The 22,897-nt window shown below is 55.0% G+C and overlaps 1 protein-coding gene across 3 annotated transcripts in view; it reads left to right on the forward strand.

Annotated features, from left to right (window-relative positions):
- The window catches only part of KY (kyphoscoliosis peptidase), a gene marked incomplete at both ends in the record, with an annotated part of 45,673 nt that extends 23,366 nt beyond the window's left edge, over nt 1-22,307 (forward strand). For all 3 annotated transcript variants that reach the window (XM_082840303.1, XM_082840304.1, XM_082840305.1), the window contains 5 exons: nt 3,834-3,942; nt 7,398-7,515; nt 15,686-15,874; nt 17,185-17,375; nt 21,412-22,307. In XM_082840303.1, coding sequence (XP_082696429.1) covers nt 3,834-3,942; nt 7,398-7,515; nt 15,686-15,874; nt 17,185-17,375; nt 21,412-22,307 — 1,503 coding nt within the window. The remainder of the gene's footprint in view (nt 1-3,833; nt 3,943-7,397; nt 7,516-15,685; nt 15,875-17,184; nt 17,376-21,411) is intronic.
- Nucleotides 22,308-22,897: the final 590 nt, after the last annotated feature.

The following is a 22,897-nucleotide window of genomic DNA, read 5'->3' on the forward strand; positions in this document are numbered from 1 at the left end:
CGCTGCCCTGTTGGCAGGCGCCTCCGGCCAGCCCTGTCCTGTCCTCCCCTGCCCACTGGGGCACGGCTGCTGCTGAGCCCTGCCAGCCCCAGCCCATGAAGGAAGGGACGTGAGGATGGGAGGAGGACCACAGATGCAGATGGCCAGCACCCACATGACCACAGCAGTCCTCACCCCTGAACACGTGGGCAGCTGAGCTCCCGCACCTCTGGGCCTGGGCACATCTGGGGCAGGTGTGGAGAGGGGCAGCTACAAGAGCTGATGCCCTAGGGACCCACTGGGGTCCTGGGAGCCAGGAAGGAGCCATACCACAGAGAGTCTGATTGGAGCAGCTAAGGAGCTGGACCCGTCGCTACGGTCAGAGTGAGCAATCCTAGGCCGATAAGCCGGGAGGTCGTCTACAGTCCTAGCAAAACCACCCTGGGGTTGGCAGGTAGTGGATACTCAGGAAGCTTGTTTGCTGAACTGATGAGTGATGATAGGAGCTCGGATCCGAGAGTCTGATTCAAGGCAGGGGCATCAGTAGGGGGTGTCCAGCTGTCCTGGCAGGAGGAGGCATCCCTGGATAAGGCGGGGACACTGAGAACAGAGAGGAGCTGGAAGCAGAGGGGAAGGACCCCTCCCCAGTGTGTGTGCAGTGAGGTAAAGGTAGGGCAGGGCTTGCCCAGTCACTGCGCTGAGCGGTGGAGGGCAGGCAGGGTAGCTTCTCGGCGCGCGGAGTGAGGGAGCTGGAGCACGTGTCGGGGGTGATGGTTTGTGTGGGGTGCAGTGGGCTCTAGCGCCTGTGAAGGTGACCCCTGGGCAGCTGGATAGCCGAGCCCGGAGCTGTATCTAGCCTGGAGAGGTCTGGGCCGGAAAGCCTGCTTTGGGAGCCGTCAGATTCAGCTAAGAGCTAAAGCCATAGGGAGGGTGCCATCTTGGGGAAGGCAGGGCCAGGAGCCACCTGAGGCGGGGCGAGACCAGGAACGGTCAGTGTTCTAGAAGGTGCGGTCATGGTTCACTCTGGCCAGGCGAGGCTAGACAGGCTCCCTTCCACTGCTCAGCACTGAGGCCCTTCGTACTTCCAGGGGGGCAGCTCAGAGGAGGTTGAAGGCCTCGGCCAGGCTCTGGCAGGCTGAAGGGCAAATGGGGGTTGAAGGGGGAGGGAGTGGAGGGAAGACCCCACAGGAGCCTGGCAAGGAAGGGAGACTAGATGTGGGCAGTCCTGAGAGAGAGACTGGGGGGCGTTTTGAAGAGACACGGCAGACAGGAGAGGCTGGGGCCGCCAGGGCCGGGAGGAGGAGGTGAGGACGCAGCGGAGCGAGGGCAGCGCCTGAGGAAGGAAGGGCAGCTTTGCCAAGGCAGGCGGCCTGGCTCCGAGGCCAGCAGAGAGCCCAGCGGAGGAGGAGGGCTCGTTGGTAAGGAAGTCTTGCCTGGCCTTGTTGAGTCTGAGGCCTGGTCATCTGTGAGAGTGAGGGAAGGGAAGGGGGGCGTCCAGAGTCTGTGCAGGGTGGGATATGTTGTCATGGCTGCCAGAAGGGATGGACAGCCTGCTGGACAGCCTCAGAGAGCAGTGAGTGGGGACCAAAGGGCCAGAAACCATAGAACCGAAGCTGGGGATTAAGTCAGGAGTCAGCCAGGCTGTAATGCGGGCCTGCAACGTGTGCTTCTAGGCCCTGGGAGAGGGACAAAGACAGGACTGTGGTGTTGGAGCAGCTGGGCAAGGGGACACGCGGAGGGGCCTGGTGGTCTCCCTGTGCTCAGAGGGTGGGTCCTGGAGCTCCCGTGTGAGCGGCGGAACCTCCTAGGTCAGGAGGACCTAGGGTGGGAGCTGACGGAGGCGCGGGCAACCATTGCAGAGGTAAGCGCACAGGTGCCCCTACTTCTCTAGAAAGAGTGAGCATGGCCAGGACTGCCTTTCCAGCAACCCCAGCCCTGTTTTCTCCTGAGGATCCACGCAGAAAACCTAACTTGCTCTTTTTTTATATATTATGGTAAAACTTATGCCATATAATTTGCCATTGGAATCGTTTTTAAGTGTACAATTCAGTGACATCAATTACATTCCCAGTGTTGTACAACCGTCACCACTGTCTACTTCCAAAATCACCCCAAGCAGAAACTTTGTACCCGTTAAGCAATAACTCCCCATTCTCCCTCCTCCCAGCCCCTGGTAACCTCTAATTTATTTACTGTCTCTATGAATTTGTCTAGTCTAGATATTTCATATAAGTAAGAATCATACACTGTGTCTTTTTGTGTCTGACTTGTTTCACTTAGCACTGTGTTTTCAAGGTTCATCCATGTTGTAACATGTCTGAGAACTTACTTACTTTTAATGGATATTTCATTGCATGGATATACCACATTTTGTTTATCCATTCATCTGTGATGGGCACTTGCATTGTTTCTACCTTTTGGCTATTGTGAATATTGCCCCATGAACATTGGTGAACAGGTATCTGAGTATCTGTCTGCAGTTCTTTTTGTATATATACCTAGGAGTGGAATTGCTGGGTCGTATGGTAATTCCATGTTGAAATTTTTGAGGAACTGACAAATTGTTTCCCACAGCAGCTGCACCATTTTACATTCCCACCAGCAATGTACAAGGGTTCTAATTTCTTCAAATTTTTGCCAATTTTTTTATGATTGCCTTTTTCTTTTTTTTTTTTACTATAGCCATCCTAGTGGGTATGCAGTAGTATTTCATTGTGGTTTTGATTTGCATTTCCTTAGTGACTAATGACATTGAGCATCTTTTCATGTGTCTATTGGCCATTTATATATTTTTGGAGAAATGTATATTCAAGCCCATTTTAAAATTAGGTTGTCATTTTGTTGTTGAATTATAAGGGTTCTTTATATATTCTGGATATTAAACCCTTATCAGGTATATGATTTGCAAATATTTTCTTCCATTCTATAAATTATCTTTTCACTTTCTTAATATTGTCCTTTGATGCACAGAAGATTTTTATTGTTATGAAGCCAAATTAATCTATTTTTTCTTTTATATCCTGTGCTTTTGTTATCATATCTAAGAATCCATTGCCAACTCCAAGGTCACCGCGATTTACCCCTGTGTTTTCTTCTAAGAGTTTTACGGTTTAAGTTCTTATATTTAGGTCATTGATTATTTTTGAGTTAATTTTTATATATGGTATGATGTAGGGGTCCAACTTCCTTCTTTTGCATATGGATATCCAGTTGTCAGGTACCATCTATTAAAGAGACTATTCTTTCCCCATTGAATGGACCTGGCACCCTGGTCAAAAGTCAATTAGCCATAGACGTATGAGTTTATTTCTAGACTCAATTCTGTTTCATTAGTCTATATAACCCTTATGTCGATATCACACTGTTGTGATTACTGTAACTTTAAGTAAGTTTGAAATCCAGAAATCTGTGTCCTCCAACTTTGTTCATCTTTTTTCAAAATGGTTTTGGCTATTCCAGGCCCCTTAGAATTCCATATGAATTTGAGGACTGGTTTTTTCGTTTTTGCAAAAAAGGCTGTTGGACTTTTATAGGGATTGTGCTAAATCTGTCGATTGCTTTGGGTAGTGTTGACCATGACTAGGGGCTGCTACAGCACCCAGATGGCCACTTGACTGGCCCCAGGAGCTGCTGCAGAGAGATGTGATGGCTCTAGGGCCAGTGGTTCAGCTGGTCAGCACTTCCCACTGCGTCCAGACCGCATCAAGGTTGCCCTAAGCCCAGCCTTTGAGCCTCTGGGCCTCTCCTCCTTCTCTGCCCAGAGGAAGGGCAGTGCTGGCTGCAGGTGGCAAGGCACCGGGCTCCTCACAGCCCTTGTCTGGGCCCTGACGTAGCACACTCCTCCCACTTCCCAGGTGACAGTCAAGAGCGGCCTGGACGCGCTGGTGAGCGACCTGCTCCAGGAGGCCCACAGTGACCTGGAGAGGGTCCGCGCCATCTGGATCTGGATCTGCCACCACATAGGTAGGCCTGCCGGTAGGGCCACTGGCTCTGGGACCCTGTTCCCAGAGGAACGTCTCTGGGCTTGACTCCATCACCCATGTGTGTGGAGGAAGAGGGAAGGTGGAGGAGAGGGGCTCTCAGATGGCTGGGTTCAATAACCAAGGTTAACTCACTGTGTGCTAGCAGTCTTCATGAAGGGTGCATGGGCAAGGATCCCACGTGGCCCTCTGCCCACAGCCAGAGCTGAGGCCCCTCACCCAGCAGCAGCCTTCCCTCAGTCCTGCCTTCCTGGGCGACCTGCTCCACAGAGATGAGAACCCAGGGCAGAAGGTCATCTCCAAGAAGGAGGAGGCTGGGGATGAGCCATAGCTATTTGAAAAGTTGCTGTAACACCAGAGGTTTCTCAAAACACCCGGGAGTGGTGCGTGAGTGGGCACCCCTCTCCCAGCTGCCTGCTCCCACAGTGGGGGCCTCAGCTTCTGCTCTCAACCCAGTCTCCAGGTTCTCAGAGCCACCCCAGGGGACCTGGGCCTGCGCAGCTGCCCACAGCTCTGCATGGGACACCCTTGAGAGTCTGACCAGCTCAAGCCAATCCCACAGGTGGTTGCTAAGGGGAAGCTGGATGCTGCACCCCACAGTCCATGGAGGAGCTGGCTGGTGGGATGGACTTCTAGTGACTTCCCTGTGACATAGAGACCAGCAGGGCTTCCCTGACCTGCTGCCACTGGGCTTTCTCTTTGTCCTCCCAGAGCAGCAGTTAGGGATGCAGCTTAGAGGATGAACTCACCTGACACAGGTAGGGCATCTGCCATAGGACCTGAGGAGCCACTCCTCCAACTCCAGCCCTGGCACTCAGCCTGGGCTTTAAGGGCACAGGATGGGAAACAGAACATCCGTCAGGACTTTGCTGCACCGCCCACACACACCCACACACACACACGCACACACACACACACACACACACACACATCCCCACACACACACACGCACACACACAAACCCCACACATGCACACCCCAAACACACGCGCACACACGCACACCCACACCACACCCACACCCACGCACACCCATGTGCACACACCACACACACAAAACACCCCACCCCACCCACACACACATGCACGCACACAAACCCCACACGTGCACACCCCAAAACACACGTGCACACACACACCACACACACCCCTGCACACCCACACATGCACACACAGACAAACCACCCCACCCCACACGCACACATGCACGCACACACACACATACAACCCCACACACACCACACACACATCCCCACACACACCACACACAAACACACACCACACACATGCACACACACACCACACACACACCACACACACCACACACACACACACACAGCCCACCCCACCCCCAACATGCATGCACACAAACACACACACACACACCCAAAACACCCACACCACCCCACAACCACACATACACACACGTGCACACACACACCCCACACACATGCACACACACACAAACACACACAAACCACCCCACCCCACATGCACACAAACCACCCCACCCCACATGCACACATGCACGCACACACCCACACACACACACAGCCCACCTCACCCCACAGATGCACACGCACAAACACACACCAAAAACACACACAACCACACACACACACAAGCATACACACACAAACCACCCCACCCCACACACACACACACACACACACACACCCCACACACACCAAAAGCATGCACACCCACCCACAACCACACACACACACACCACACATACGCACACACACACACAAACCACCCCACCCCACACGCACACACCCAAAACACGTACACCCACCCACAACCCCCACACACACACACCCCACACACAAGCACACACACCTCACCCCACCCCCTACACACACGCACACACACACACACCCTACACACACACACAAACCCACACACAGCCCACCCACCCCACAGATGCACACGCACACACACACACCAAAAACATGCACACCCACCCACAATCACCCCCCACACACACACCCCACATGCACACACCAAATACACGCACCCACAACCACACACACACACACACATACACGCACACACCCCACCCCACCCTACACACACCCCACCCCACCCCACACACACCCACACACAGCCCACCCCACCCCACAGATGCACGTGCACAAACACACACACACACCAAAAACACGCACATCCACCCACAACCACACACCCACACGCACACACACACACCAAACACACACGCGCACACACACACACACAAACCACCCCACTCCACACGCACACACCAAAAACACGCACACCCACCCACAACCCCCACACACACGCACACAAACCCCACCCACCCCGCACACACACGCACACACACACCACACATGCACTCGCACACACACACATCAAAAACACGCACACCCACCCACACACATACACAGACCCACACACACACACACCCCACACACACATCCCCACACACACCACACACACAACCCAACCCACCCCCACACACGTGTACACACACACACCACAATCACACACACACGCACACACACCCACACAGGCATACACACACCCCACACATGCACACATGGACACACACCCTCACACACACCCCACCCCACACACACATGTGCACACACACACACACACACGTGCACACACACGCACAACCCACCCCACCACACACACACGTGCACACACAGCCCACACACACACTACACACGCACACACACACACACACACACCACACCACCAGCCCCACACACACACATGCACACACAGACACGTGCGCATGCACACACACATGCACACGCATACACATACCACCACACACACACACACACACACACCACCCCCCACCACCACCACACACACACACACCACCCCCCAGCCCCCCACACACACACACACCTCCTTTGTGCCCTCAAAGGCCACAGGCTCAGGTCCTCCCCCATGCCTTAAGCTCTACTGTTACTGAAGTGACAGTCTGTCTTCTCTGTTTGGGAGAAGTTTTAATAGTAGCTCAGTTCGCCCCCTGCAGGTCAGTGTGAGGCTTTGGCCTTGGGGGCTGCCGCAGGGATGGGTGAGCTGCCTCACTGGCCCAGCCTGCAGAGCTGTGTTGTGGTGGGGACACGCAGGCAAACCCCAGCCCAGTGCTGTCTTTGTCCCTCCCCTCCCAGCCGCTCCTACGAGGCCTAAGGAGCCAGTGGCCCCTCAGCCAATGCCTTGCTCTTCCTGCCCTCACCCACACAGAGGGGACATTTGCCAGATAGCACCTGGACTGGGGCCCTGTTCCCTTCAGTCCATAGCGGTTTCTCCCCGGCCTGAGGGAGGCCAGCCCAAGTGATGCTGGAAGTACAGTGGAGGGCAGGGGCAGCGCCACAGATTGTGGACCCCTCTCTCCTCTGCACCAGCCGGGTCGTCTCCAGGGACCTGGTTCCTCACGGCCTCCTCCTCTGCCCTCTAGAGTACGACATCGAGGCCGCCCAGGAGAAGGACCGCCAGGCCTTCAAACCCACCACCATCCTGCAGACCCAGAAGACCAACTGTGATGGCTACGCTGGGCTCTTTGAGAGAATGTGCAGGTACAGAGGCATCCCGGGCTGACCACCCTGACCCAGCCCCTCCCCCTGCCAAGTGCCCTGCACCTTCACCCACGTGCCAGGCCTGAAACCCGAGTTTGCAAACTCTGCTCTGAATCCAAGTGAGTCCTGAAAAGGTCAATTTCTCCCTTTTTAACACCAGCGTAATTGACTTTGTACCATCTGTCGGGCTTCGGGATACATTAACATAATGGCAGATGAATGCACAGAGATAATTTGGTTATAAAAGGCCCTTTTTCCACCTTCTCCCATCCCTGTGCAGCTGAAGGTTAGAAGAATGGCAGATCTGGGAACGCAAGGACAGTGACTGCGGGCGCCAAGAGGACTGTGAAAGGCTGTCCTCAGGGCTGGCACAGGGGCCCTCTTGGGGCAAACAAAAGCTCCACCCTCGAAAAGATTTGTCAGTTGGAAAAGCTGAATAACTAGGAAGCAGCTTGTCTCGTGGAGCCTTTGGGCTCTGTTTCCATTGCTCCGGGAGCGAGCACCTGGCCAGGTTGCCCAGGTGGGTGAGAGCAGGCGAGTGGCTGCTCTCATTTGTGTTTGGAGACCTCACTGCGGGTTCTAGGTGACCTGGAGACAGACTCAAGGCTGGGGGAGCCCCGCCGACCTGCACAGCTTCCTGTGCCTGCTCTCTGAGGTTTGCCGTGTTCCCCGGGAAACAGTCAGCCAGCCCTGGGGACCACTGAAAAGCCCATCCCCAGGGGTGTAGACAGACTGTGCCCACTGCCCCTGCAGCCCTCTGGGAGCCGGGGTTCTCAGGCACCCAGACATCAGCCAGCCAGGACTGCAGGGGGCAATTCATCAAACCAAGAGTAGCAACAGACACTTAAGAGTCCACGGGCGGGCGGGCATGGTGTGTTGGTGCTGTACAGCGGCCACAGGATGTCCTGCTCCTGGGGGACACGCATCCCAGTCCCTGCCTGACCCCCAGCGGTCCAGCCTTCCGCACCCAGCAAGCACAGACATGCTTCTCCACCCCTCCTGTTCACCGTTTGCTCTTAGAGGGGCCCACGGCGGGTCAGGGTGCAGAGGTGCAACCCATCTCCCAACCCCCGCATTCCCACCCCACCCTAGACCCAGGCACCCCACATGCCTTTGGGCCTCTCCAGAAACCAGGGTCCTCACCGGCCCCCTGCCCAGGCCCTGGGTTCCTGAACCAGACTAAAGGCTTATGCTGCCCCATAATGTCCTCCCAACTGCAGCCTCATCTCCCTCCTGGCCTTGCCGCCTCCGCCGCTCCCCCCACTTCCAGCTCCTCAGGCCCTTTCTGCTCTCCTCTCCCTAATGCTCTTTGGGCCCTGCTGCAGGATGGCCCCCCTCCCCCTCCCAGGGTGCCGTCAGCACACCTGTACACCAGCTCAGGTCTTGCTTAGGCTTTTCTTTAACTCACTTTTGTAAATTAAAAATAAAACTTAACTATAGATTTATAAAGTGCATAGAAGCAAAAAGAAGAAAATTAAGTTACCCGCATCCTACCACTTAGAGATGACACTTGACATTTTGTCATATTCCTTTCTGGACTTTGTTCTATCATGTAGGCTTTGCCTGTGCTCATTTCTTCTTATAGGTCTTATAGGTCTTCTGTGTCTTCATATGTCTCCCCGGACCCTTTCTGCTTTCCCTGTGAATATACATCTCAGAATCCTACACACAGTAGGCCCTCAATGACAGGAAATGACAGGATATTCCTAGCAGACTTGTATGCAATGGACCTTCTTCTCTTTTTAAATAATGGAATAGCCCTCCCTCTGTGTTCAGCTCTATTTGTGCCTAGCACCTTTCAGCATTTTCATCTCAGTTTGCAAGTTTGAAAACACTCAGGGTTTTAAGTCATAGAATATATCCTTCTTTATCCAGTAGAAGCCTTCTTAGCATGGTATGGACGAGTATCAGATTTATAGCAGAAGGACTTCCAGGCCTCTGTTAGTTTACCAGTCCTTGATTTCCAGTCCTTAATGTACCACTTATTAGTTTTGTTCCTTTTGGAAGGCACTAAGCCTCTGGGAGCCTCAGTTTTCTTATCTGTACACTGCGGACTTTATTGCCTACTGGCAGGACTGCAGGACTAAATGAGAACATGCAGTTTGGAGTTTGCTAACCTGACTTGGGGCTTGTTGTTTTTTTTAATCCTCCCTGTCTTCCCACAGTACTGGAGTGTCTTTGCTCTGTAGAACTTTCCTACAGACCCACATAGACTCACATAGGCTCAGAAAATTGACATTGGCCTTGAGTGGAACTGTCAGCTCTTTTGGCCTGGTCCAGATGCTTAACAACGGCCGTATTCTGGCCTGAAGCTGATCATTAAAACACATCCCAACGTTTTGCATCATTTAAAACTAGGTTCCAACCTGGCAGTTACCATGTGAAATACTCTCTGCATTGCCTGGGACATTTAACAATAGCTCACAGTTCGCTGAATTCCTTTAACTTTGGCTTTAAAGTTCGATAACCTCGTCCATCCATCTTTCCTAAGTCCCCTTCCCTTTAAAATAACTGCTGAAGGTTTGGTAAATTCATTACCGGACTCCTTAATAACTGAAGACGTGTAATCCACACTTGCTGGTTTACCCCTGCTTAGTTGTCAAGGTGGCCTCTTAGCAAGAGTTGTATCCACACGGCTGTCATTACTTCTGCCAGTCCATTTCACCTCCCTGCGGTGGCCTCATTAAAGACTGATATAATAAAGTAATTTGGTGGGGAATTCAGATATTTTTGCAATGTCATTCATTTCTTCATCGTCTTTCCCAAGTAACCAATATACCTTTTTTGTTAGCACTGTTGCTTGTAACTGCTGGACCAGTTTCTTTCTGACCTTCTCTCATCCAGCATTGATGTCTCTCCTTTTGCCTCAGTTCCCCGACAGCCTTCATGAATTTTGCTTCATTTCCTTGCAAGGGTCAAGCTTAATTCCCCAGAATTCTGCCGCTAAGTCAGCCTCCAGTGCAATTTCTCCCCATTATCACCGCGCTGGCACCACCAGCTAGCGGATTTTCCGGGGACTTCTGATAAGGCCGGGAGCTTATTGCCAGTTTGGGACTTTGGTGTTGAGGAGGCTCGTTGTCACCAATCAGATGTCGGTGCGTTTTGCATGCATCCTTCAGCTGTCACAGTGGCGTGCTGCTGCGTGCCCCAGACCATCCCAGAACATCACATGGTTCCAAAGGCGCAGAAGCCTGGATACGTTAAATAACCTTAAATGATCCTCACCATATACGGCCTCTGAAAGGGGCATCTAAACTCTCCCATCCTTATAGACACACCAAAGGAGAGTGCTCACGAAGATGAAGTATATCACTATAGCAAACCAGCCTTTAATTTCATTCTGTATACCACCCAGAAGTTTATAGATTAAAACAAATCTCGGTGTACAAAAGGGCTGGTGCAATTACAGAGCCTACTGAACTGTGCATCAGGAAAAACGAGTCCTGGCGCTGCTTTGGCCCCTGGACTACTGAGTGTCCCCAGGCAAGTCAGCCTCCCTCTCTGAACTGCCAACTCCTCACTTGTCAGAGAGGAGGCCGCTGAAGTCAACCTCAAAAGGCTCTAAACAGGGCTTTGGAGTGAAAATTATTACCATGATTACGGTTACTGACCTTGCTGTAAGAGTGGTGGTATAAGAAAAGGGTAAGGGGACCGACCATATAGCAGAAATATGAAGACACTGTCAAATTTACAAGAAATCAACTACATAAATTGTGAAACATAAATCATGGTTATTCATGTCCTGCTGTAGTATAGAAATCACAATTTTTTTGCCAGTTTAGAATTTACCTTTTTTTGGATTTATATAATATACCTTTTTTAGTTTTTATTGAAACACATTGATTTGAAATGTTGGGTTAGTTTCAGGTGTACAGCAAAGTGATTCAGTTATACATACATATATATATCCTTTTACATTCTCTTCCATTATTGGTTATTTCAAGATATTGAGTATAGTTCCCTGTGCTATACAGTAGGACCTTGTTGGTTATCTGTTTTATATATAGTAGAGTGTATATTTTAATCCCAAACTCCCAATTTATCCCTCCCCCACCTTCCCTTTGGTAACCATTAATTTGTTTTCTATGACCTTCTTGAGGACCATTTCAGGAACAGCAAGGCCCTAAAAATTCTAATTCACACATTTGCCCAGTTAAACTGGCCCTTGGGCTTAACGTTAACGAAACCATGTTTCCTAATTTTACTATTAGAAATCACAATGTTTTCATCAAGATGGGAAAAAAGAGCATGGCTCACTGCCTCTCCTATAGCCTTCCCACCCTCCCTGTTTTTTTCTGTGTGGCTCAGACATCCTGGGAGAAGTGGTCCGAGGTGAGGAGGCCCACTATGGTCAGGGGCTGATATGTGCAGGGTACACCGCCCACCCCAGGCCGCTCAGCCACCCTGCTGCCGAGGCCCGGATCGTCTCTGTTTAAAATGAGTCACAGTCTGGATCCATCACCTCCTCAGTAAAACCACTGGTGTTGGGATTTTCCAAACTGTCAAAAGTAAAAACCAAGATTCTGCAGCCTGAGGTTATTAGATATGTCTCCCTGGCTGACATTTGGGGCTCTAGGATGGCTGGTTGGGGTTCTTTGAGAGGCGAAAACGTTTCTCGTCCTCCGCTTATTCAGTGCTCTCCCCGAGCTTTCCAGCAAATTCCTGCTCCTTTGGCTTCCCTGAAAGGGCCGTGCTTATCACTAGCATTTTCGTGACAGTTCACATATCTGCCCCCTTCCGACCATGAGCACATCTAGGGTGGCCAGTGACCTTTATGTTCAGAATATTACAACTTATTATGTTATACTATTTATTACATTTTGAAATGATATATGTGATATTATCCCCTGGTGCCTGCGCCTGGTACAGTGCTTTGCAGTGTATACCGTTGGTGATCTTTTGATGACCTGAGATGGTGGTGGGTCATCTGTCTAGCAACCAGCAGCTAGAATTACTAGGTCCACACCCTCGCATGAGAGTTATGGATTATTAACAATAATGCTTTACATTATGACTTCTTTGTCCAATTCCTCTAGCACATTGCTGCCAGGTAATAAAACACCCTCATGTCATAGTCAAGCGTGGCAGAAGCTTACAGCTGAGGGGGTTTTTTCATCTTTACTCTGCCCTAGGCATTCCCCACGGCCCTCCCAGCTTCTCCTCAGCCTGTCAGAAGAGAATCAACCCCTAGAGATCATTTAATGCCAACCTTCTGTGTTGCCCACAGTGAGCCTGGCAAGGTCACACTGGGGTGAGCCCCGCCCTCCCGGCTCAGCCAAGTCACCGCCGCCTCCAGCCCCCCCCCCCCCGCCCCGAGCCCTCTGGGAGGACAGCTGGCCACTCGCTTCTCCCCCCTCCGGCCCTTTCCAGGCTTGGGGAGGGGTGTTCACTCTTATTCCCCTACTTGGTGCTCAACTCTGACCTCCACTTCACACCCGTGGTGGGAGGATACCTCTGCCCCGGGGACACGGCTTCTCCCAGGAGGACACTCCGGCAGAGCTCGAGTCAGCCATCTGCCCACATCAGCACCAGCACCATCTTTCTCACAGCACCTGGAGGCCGCAAGGGTGCTCAGCACCTCTCCTTCCCCCCTTGACTTCGCTCAGAGCGGAGCAGACACCCTCCCAAGGTACAGCTCCCCTCCCTTCCTGCAAAGCAGCCCCTTGTGTAAACACTGGTGTCCCAGTACTCCACACTCCTCCACATCATCCTAGAAATTCATATGCACCGACGTTCTGGGCAAGAAAGGAAAATAACTCACTAAAAGTGTCATTTTCAAGTAGTATTTATGGATTCTTTTCCAATTCGAAAAGTAACGCATAATCGTTATTGAAAATTTTAAAATTAAAGAGAAGCTTAAAGAAGAAAATTAAAATCACCCATAATCCCATCACTAAGAGACCAGATGACTTTTGGACTGTCTCTCTCACTCTGCCCTCCCCCATCTCTTGTTTTCCATGCATGCGCGCACGCACGCGTGCACACACACACACACACACACACACACACACACACCCCTTGTGCTGATGGCAGGGTTTTATAGGCTCTTGTCAGTTAACAGCGTGTCAGGAACATCTCCTACCTCGTTAAATGTTTTTCACAACATTCCTTCTCCTCGTCCACTCTCTGAGTATAGGGAGCCCTACCTCCTATGGAAGGCGCCCCCATGCCTCCCACGTACCTCAGTCCCAGCCCTCTGGCCTGGCATGGGACCCTTGCCTCTCCCCTCTGCCGGCTGTTTCCTCTAAGACTATAAACTCACTCAGATCACACAGGCTGACAACCCCCTGGGCCTCATCCCATTGCAGCTAAATGAGGAGGGGGCTCTCCAGGCATGCTGCTGCACTTCCCTCCCCTGGGGTCCTGGGCCCACCCCTCCCAGGCCTCGAGCCTCTGGGCGGCCCTTCTGCTCCAGGGAGTCCGTGTTGGCTTTTACCAGCAGAATCCTGACATCCACGGGAATCTGGTTTCTCTAGTTCTCTGCTCCCGCCCCCCAAGGGGTCCCGAAATCCTCCCCACGGGCCCAGCTGGTCTGTTCCCATGGGATTTCTTAGGCAGTCTGGGAGGCCTGGACGTCCTTTTGGCAGGCAGAAGGGTGGGGGGCTGCAAAACTTCCCAGCCCATAAGGAGCCTCAGCAGAGCAGGCTTGCCCCCCGGCAGGAGAAGGGAGCTCAGGCCGCGTGGGCACGTGAGCGGCCCCCATGGCAAGGTGGAATCCGGTAATTTGCAGGCTCCATATTTTGCCTCACTAGGTCTTTCAACAAATGATATGTAAATAGAGATAAGTCGTATTTAATCCAATATTCTACTAATTGTTAATTAAATGGTCGTTTTTATACGGAAAATTTCCCCATTCCTATCCTGTGTGCATGGCCATTTCACCCCATTAGCCTGAGGCTCCATGGCCTCTTGTTCAGAGCAACTGAGACTGCAGACCTGCTCCCGGAGGGACCCCAGCTGCCCGAGGCCGCTTCCCTGATTCAGGCCGGGCCTACACCCGGAGCACAGCCCTGGTTCGTGCAAGGGGAGGGCAGAGTCAGCGGGCAGCTCGTGCTGAGCCCCATCCGATGGGCCATCACGAACATCCTGGATATCACGGGTTTGGGCATTGATTACACCAAACTTCCACAGTGAAAGGAAAGTGTCCTGAAGAAGGAGCACCTTGTTCTAGCTCACACAGAGGCCCCAGAAGGGCTGGCACTAGGGGTCCCCTGCACCAGAAGAGCTGCCATGTGGGGGCAGGGCTGCTGAAGGAGAGGACCAGCTGGCCATGGCAAGACTCTCGGGGTGCTTGCCGTGGCCGTGCGGTGCTGCCCACAGCCCAGGTCTGGGCCTCAGTGTTCCAGCTGCAAGTGCCCAGATTAGAGCTTGCCATTTGGTCCCCAGAGGTGACCAGCGCCCATCGCCCCACCGTCCAGGCCAGCTTGGTTGTGAGCAGTGAGGGAACACACTGTCAAGGGGGTCTTGATAAAAGCTCGAGCTGACCGCTCAGCATTTCCACTCCCGAAGTAACAGCTACAGGGGACTCTGAAACCGTGGCCAGGGCGATCAGTCGGCAAATGGCCTTAATGCACCGTGGTGGCCCTGGCAGTGGGCCAGTCCTCCCCAGGTCAAGATGGGGACCCCAGCTGGCCTGCCCCAGGGGTCCCCGCACAGGTGTCCGCGGGCAGGACGTGGCGGTGGAGGTGAGCTCAGCTTTCTCCCTAACCCTCGCGTGCAGCACCCTGCCTGACGCCCCACCCGTGGCACCTCAACCCAACTCCCCAGCCACGTGAATCGAGTCGAGAGCATTGGCATGCCCCTGGTTTCCGTGTCCGCCAGGCGCCCCTCACCATTGCACCACTGTCCTCCTGCGGCTGCCGGCGGAGCCCTCAGGCAGGCTCTGGGGAGAGACATTCCCAAGTGCTCTGTAGAGGCTGGAGGGGGAGCAGACAGCGGGGACCGCAGCCAGGCTGTGCCAGAGGGACCAGCCAGCCCTGTGTCCCCCTGTCCTCCGGCTCTGCAGACAAAAGTCTGTGTGTGTGTGACTGGGCGAGAGTCAGGGAAGAGGAAAGGCCCGGAGGGACTTCCGGACAGCAAATGCACCTAAGGCTTGGGGCCACAGACAGACAGACTTGTGCTGGACGCAGCCCCAGCAGGAGCCGCCTCTCAGAGCCCTGTCCCGCCCCAGGATCGCTGGCGTGCAGTGCATGACGGTGCCTGGCTACTCCAAGGGCTTTGGCTACCAGCCGGGGCAGAGCTTCTCTGGGGAGTTTGACCACGCCTGGAACGCCGTGTTCCTGGAGGGGAGATGGCACCTGGTGGACAGCACCTGGGGCAGCGGCCTGGTGGATTCTGCCACCTCCAAATTCACCTTCCTGTAAGTACCTCGGTTCTGCGGGGTGCCTGGTGGGTGGAGATGGAGGAGGCAGCAGGTGGAGAAGGCTGGATGGAAGGGGAAGGAGGGCTGGGGGGCCTCCTCCGTGTGCTGCTGGCCGCTCCCACCCTTCCTCTGGTGGAGGGAGTGAGCTAGCTCCAGGCCAAGATAAGGGCCCAGGCCTTCCTGTCACCTCACTCTCCACTGTCTAAATCCCCCCTCTGTCTCCCCAGCGCTCCCTCCACCCAAGTACCAAAAGCACAGTGTTTGCCCACAGGCCAAGTGCAAGGCAAGGCCGGGCTGAGAAGCTTCTCTAAGTGTCTGTAGGTTCCCCTCAGGCCTTTGGCCACTGACCGTGTTACAGTTGCCAGAGTTGTCTCCTACTGCTTCTCGCAGACACCGGGCTTCCTCCTCCTGCTCTCTGGGCTGAATGCAGCTGAATCCCACCTCTGAGAAGGGGGGTCTGGTGTGCGGGACGGGGTGCTGGGGTGTGCAGGTTCCTGGTGGCCACAGCGGGGGCTGGAGCGCACCTGTCTGCTGAGGCTCCAGCCTTAAGCTAAGGCCCTGACATTCGTGCTGGATCTTGATGGCCGTCAGCAGCTCAGATGCCTTTTCATCCAGAGAAATGAGAGCACGGCCCCATTTGTGCAGCTAAAATCCTGGCGGTCCTGCACGCGGGGCCGCTACAAGTGCGTGCACGGAGCCCGTACATGCAGGACGTGTTCACTCACACCCCTGCTTTGCTGCCTCAGCTCTGGGCGCTGCTCACTGAAGGCTCGCCCATGTCGGATGAGTCCCCCGTTCTTCTCCTGATCTGCATCACTGACCAGAGAGCCGTGTCTAGGCAGCCCCAGGGACCACATCAGGGCCTCCCACCTGCACAGCTACTCACATCAGGTCACCATGTGGACGGAGCCGGTGCACCAGGCTTTCCCTCCCTGCCCTCCCTCCACTCCACTGGCACCTGGTCTGCGGGCCACGGCTTTGCTCCCTTCAAATCTCTTTGGCTTTGAGAGCAGGGGCAGCCCATTCCCCGCCTGGTCACAGCCCCTCCTGGGTGGTGGCCTTCTCTTAAAAGGGGCCTCAGATCCTGTCTCACCTCCTATTCATGGAAGCGGCCACTGAGGGGGCATCTGCAGCGCCCACGTTAGGGTCGGAAATGGTGCCTCTTCCCACTGGGTAGTGGCTTGGACCCCCCCTAGGATACGTTAGCCCAAAGAAGGCCCCAAAGTCCCCCTGTGGGCCCCCCTGTGCCTCTGCACAGCTGGGGCCTGCTCCCCCCACATGACTACTGACCTGCTTTCCTCCTCCAGCTACAATGAATTCTACTTCCTCACCCACCCTGCACTGTTCATCGAGGACCATTTCCCGGACAACAAGAACTGGCAGCTGCTCAAGCCTCCTCAATCTCTGAGGCAGTTTGAGAATAACATGTATCTCAAGAGTGAGTTCTACAACAAGGGGATGCTAAGCGCCCACCCGCAGACCTCCGTCATCAAAACAGGTAACCCGGGCCCGTGGGGCTGCCCTGCCAGGGCCCAGCTCACTGGACGCTGTATATGGGGGCTGTGCAGGGGAGACAGAGGCAGCCCGGGCCGTCAGGCCATCAGGGCATGACGCAGCCTCAGGTCACATTTGCGGGGACAGAAGCCCCTCCCACCAGCATAAACCAAGACAGGGATGCGTAGGGGGTCCGAGGTTTCCCTGGCCTGAGGGCCGCGTTCTCAGCCCGGGGTCGGGGCACCAGGGCTGGTGGGCCCGAGCTGGGGGAGTCTCTCTCAGCTCACACAGCAGGGAAAGGACTGCCTCAGACCTGGCTACACCTGCCTCCCAGCTCAGGTGCCCGACAGATGCTCCTAAACTCCTGGCAGAGAACGTGTGTTGACCCGGCTGAGCCAGGGTCTGTGTGTCAGTGGCTTAAGCAGCTAGTGGGCGAGCGGCGGGCGTGTCCCAGGACAGAGCGCTGGGGGCTGTAGTAGGGAGGTAGCCACCGAGCTGGGTGCTGGGAGCTGGAGGAGAGCAGGCATCACGGGACATGGAAGGACGTGCTCCAGGAAGGACACAGCAAGGCCTCCAAGGTCTGAGCTCAAGCACCCCAGACGACGGCCGGGCTCCAGGGGCGCTGCCTGGCCTCTCAGAGCTCCGCTCGCTGCCTGGATGCCGGCCGGTTCTGCCCGCTGCCCTGTTTCCTTCCCTCCTGAAGGCAGGACCAGCCTCTTCAGCCGACTTCCCCAGGGCTGGGCATGCAGGACCCCCGGCCGAGCTGTCCCCAAGGCTGGCCTGGACTGACCTTTGTTCCCCACCTCCCCACAGGGGCCACGGGCAGCCAGCTGGGTGTGTTTGGGAACTACAAGGCCTATGGGGGGGCTGGGCCCAGGGGTGCCCGAGCCACAGTCAGGGCTCAGCCCAGCAGGATCAGTGCACCCCCACACTTCCTCCAAGGACTGCCTACGGGCCCCATCTCTGCCCCCAGGGCCCTGTGTGCTCCCAGGAGAGAAGGCCTGAGCTCACCTGGTATGAGCACAGCGGGCTCTGTGGGAGGGTCTTCTGGGGACCCCCACCCCACACTCAGGAATATAGGGGCACCCACATTAGTCCCAGCTGACTTGTCCCTTCTACCTCACAACAGTCTCCTTAACTAGGCTGCTGAGCTTGGGAATACTTTTTCTAACACTACAAATACCTGGCAGCTCCCTCTGCTAAGATAACGTCGTGAAGCTGCCGTCTCAGGAGTGCGGCTCCTACACGTATGTCAGATGGGGCCCTGCTCCAGCTGTCATGGGCCACGGGGCCACAGGGAGGAATGGGCCAGGTCACACCAGCGTCAAAACAGTGCCCCCAAGGGGTTTGCCTTTTCAAGAGACAGAGAAATGTAAACACTGGGTTTCTTAATATATAGTAAACCTAAAATGTGATTGCATATTCATGAAGCATATTTATAGAACATTTCTTTGCTGGAGCTAGTTTTCTTAAGATTGGGGATGGGAAGAAAGCTGAGAGGAAAACTGAGGTGGGCAAAAGGCAGGGAGGAGAGAGTGAGAGGAGGCAAAGGAGGGGTGAGAGGAAGAGGTGGTCACAGGCTCCAGCTTTGTCCCCAGGTGTCTCCAATCCTTGATTTCAAGTCTTCCCAGCCAGTCAACTTACCTTTGCCAAGAACGCCCTGGGCCAGGCGCCCCAGCCAGGCCTGGGACATGGCAGGAAAGGAGGCAGGTGGACCCTTCCCTGTGGCACCCTCAGGGAGGACAGACGGACGTTACCCATAACCAATTCATTAGTACAGTGCTAAGTTCCCTGGAGGAGATGCAGAGCCAGGAGAGAGGCTTCCAGGCAGCTCAGCCTCACCCCAGGACATCAGGAAAGCTTTCTTTGCAGTCAGAACGTTACACTGAGGTCTTATCCAGGTTTGGGGGACAACGGTATGGGGAAGAGCATGTGTGAGGGCCCTGGGACGTGAAGGGGTGTCCCCCGGGAGGATGTGAGGGAATACCGTGCAGGCCCGAAGACGGTCCTGACTCAGGCAAGGCAGGAGGGGACAGGCCTCTCCACTGGCCTCTGGTTTGATGGTGAAGTGAGCCCCGGAGTGACCGGGTGGATATTTTCAGGAGTGCTCGGGCTGCCATGTGGAGATGCTGGGAGTACTCCATGCATCAAAGGTGAATTGCACGGGGACCACACAACCAACTGTGGTGCAGGATGGAGCAGGACAGGGTCCATGAGCAGCTGAGGGCTGAGACAGCTTCTGCCCTCTGAGCTGGCTTAGATTAGGAAGTGAGGGGAGAGAAGGGATTCAACCGAGAGAGGTTGATAACAAGTTTGCTGATCTTGGTCACTTTCCTTTGGAGGTCACCAGGTCCCATGGTGGCTGGTGGCAGTGGAGAAAGAGTGTAGACAAAGAAAATAGCACATAAGCACAAAGAATGCCACAATTAGTGTATGGGAAAGGGAAGGGATCAGGTGGTGGTCAGAGGGTGGAGAGAGGGCCAGGCTGGAGAGGGTGGTGGATGCAAGGCGAGGAGAGGACTTCCAGGAGGGCATGGCCAGTGGCGCAGCTCATCCAAGAACACTTGAACACTTGGAGAATGGGAACGGAGGCCAGATTTCAGAGAGCTGACTGGGTGGAGGGGAACTGCAGTGGGCAGGTGTTTGGGAGAGTAAGGTAGGTGAGGAGTTGGCAGTACCTGGGAAGGCAGGGAAAGTCTTCCAGATGGAGGAGGTAGCACTGAATGCAGTCGCTGAGCAACCTGGAGTCAGGGACCTTGTGGCTGATTAGACAGGAAGTCTCAGGGACACTTGTCCTAGAGCCTGGGCATGGCTTTCTGCCTACCCAGCAAGAGCACTGGACCCCCAACTGGGGAAAGGCTACTAGGGAGCATGGATCAGACGCTAGTCTGTCTCCTTCCTTTGCGCTCATCCACGCACGGGACCAGGGAGGTAGCTGGGAGGAGCAGGAGATCAGCTTCTGAGAGGAAGGCGAGGCTCTCAGAGAGGCCCTCCCCCTCCCTGTGGCCCTGCAAAGCAGGGAGGGCCAGGTAGGGGTGTGCTGGTGGGCTGCAATAACCGGAGAACTCGGCCCCTCTCCCCGACAGCAATGACCAGGACAGAGGAAGACAGCACTGGAGGGCAAGGGGAGAGGCAAGGAGCGGGGAAGGTGGGTGCAGAAGACCCTCCCTTGCACTCACTGACCCCATTAGAGACATGTGGCCTGGTGTGGCAGGGGGGGCTCAGGGAGAGTGGGGGACACGCAAGGAAGCAGCCCTGCCCCTTGAGCACAGCCTCCAGGAGGGAAGCCATTCCAACCCGTTTTTAAGGTGATGTGTTGACATGACAGCTGTGATAAGGTAACGCCCAGATGCTGGAGGGAGCAGTGTGAAAGCAAGACTTGAGAGTTGGAGGCTCTCCAACCAGGGTCTTGGGCCCTCCTTGTCCCTCGGCCCTCTCCCCTGCCCTAGAATCAGGTTAAGGCTCCGTGTAACACTCATCTGATACGAATCAAATGGGCAAGGCGAGCACATACAGCTGGGGGCAGATTTTTTTCTTGAGACACCCTCCCACCCAGCTTGCAGCTCTCAAAGAGAGCCACCTAGAGGGGGTAGGGGCGCCCTTCCAGAGGTGTGCTGCTTCTGGCTTATATCATGTTCAGTGAGATCACACAGGTGACTTAAAACTATCATGGTTGGGCTTCCCTGGTGGCGCAGTGGTTGAGAGTCCGCCTGCCGTTGCAGGGGACATGGGTTCCTGCCCCGGTCTGGGAAGATCCCACATGCCGCAGAGCGGCTGGGCCCGTGAGCCATGGCCGCTGAGCCTGGGCGTCCGGAGCCTGTGCTCTGCAACGGGAGAGGCCACAACAGTGAGAGGCCCAAGTACCGCAAAAAAAAAAAAAAAAAAAAAAAAAAACTGTCATGGTGAAGGTATTTACACCACGGAAATGGGCAGACGCTATATGTCAGCACTTTCCCCCCAGATATCCCGTTTTTAAACATTTACCAGCACATCCGCACAGGCCAGACCCCTCTCACCTGACCCCAGCTCTCTCCCCACAGTGAACGGGAAGGTCACAGTCACCATCGAGAGCTGCGCCCCGACGCTGTTCATGTTCATGCTCAACGGCAAGCAGGAGCACGGGCTGCTGAGCCTCAGGAAGAACGGGATGAAGCTGGACGTGTACCCTCCAACCGTGGGCACCCACAAGCTGCAGATCTTCGCCAAGGGCAACTCGGAGATCTACAGCTCGGTGCTGGAGTACACACTCAAGTGCCACTACGCAGACATCGACGTCCGGCTGCCCGCGGAGCTGCACCAGCCCGTGGGGCCCAGCTGGTTCTCGGAGCAGATGGGCATCACGAAGCCGTCCCACCCCGAGCCCGTCATCTACACCAGCGACGGGCGCTGCTCCGTCAGCTTCGGCGTGGAGGAGGGCATCAGCGTCCTGGCATCACTGCACGGGGACGATGGCCCCGTCACCGAGGAGACACAGCGGCGCTACATCTTCCAGCTGCAGCGGGAGAAGCGGACGGAGCTGAAAGTCCAGTTGCCCCACGCCGGCAAGTTCGCGCTCAAGATCTTCGTCAAGAAGAGGCAGGAACCGGGCAACTACGTCTTCGTCTTCAATTACCTCCTGTGCTGCACCAACAGCAAGGTGAAGTGGCCCGTGTTCCCCGAGAGCTTCGGCAACTGGGGGCAGGACAATGAGCTACTGGAGCCCCTGTCGGGCGTGCTGCCCGCCAACCACAACGTCCCGTTCAAACTGAAGCTGCACGGTGTCGCGAAAGCCCTGGTGAAGGGGCAGGACACGTGGCCCCTGACCCTGAACCGCGAGGGCTACTGGGAGGGCAGCTGCAACACAGCCGGCTGCCAGGAGGTCTACGTCATGGTGCTGGAGAATGCCAACCACAACTTCTACTCCTACATCCTGAAATACAAGGTGAACGCCCAGTGAGGGCTGGGGCCCCGCCACCCCTGCTCTGGGCAGTGCAGAGAGCCCCAGACACCCCTGAGTCTGCATGGAATCCCTTCTAGGCCTCTGCCTCAGTCTCGCTGCTCTGCCGCGGGAGCTGTGACGTTTGTGTTCTGGTGGCCGAGGGGACAGAGGCAAAGGCCCTTTAGAAGACAAAGGTGCTATGTAAATCTAAAGTATTGTAAACTGTACACCACTGCCCAGACGCCCCCTTCTCGTGCTGATGCTGTCGTTGTTATCTGGCTGGTGTGGGAAAGCAGGGATGCTGCCCGGGCCGAAAGCTTTTCCCATGATGGGGAGAGAGAAGAGGGCGTACTCTACGAGGCTGAGTCATCCTGAATCCTAGAGCCCCTTTCAAGGAGCATCACAGTGTTTCTCACCAACTCCTGGACACCAGGGGAGGCTGGACTGTCATCTTTTTCCCAGACCTGACCACCTTCCGCATTCCCGATGCCACTTGTTGTTCCAGGGTCCGAGAAGGAAGGTGTGGAGAGGAAACTAACTGCCCCCCAGCTGACTAGGGGCTGAGGGCCTCCACAATCCCTGTGTGTGCTGGGAATGTGGCAACAGAA

The sequence above is a fragment of the Leucopleurus acutus genome, assembly GCF_964270905.1.
Source record: "Leucopleurus acutus genome assembly, chromosome: 5".
NCBI classification, from domain to species: domain Eukaryota; kingdom Metazoa; phylum Chordata; class Mammalia; order Artiodactyla; family Delphinidae; genus Leucopleurus; species Leucopleurus acutus.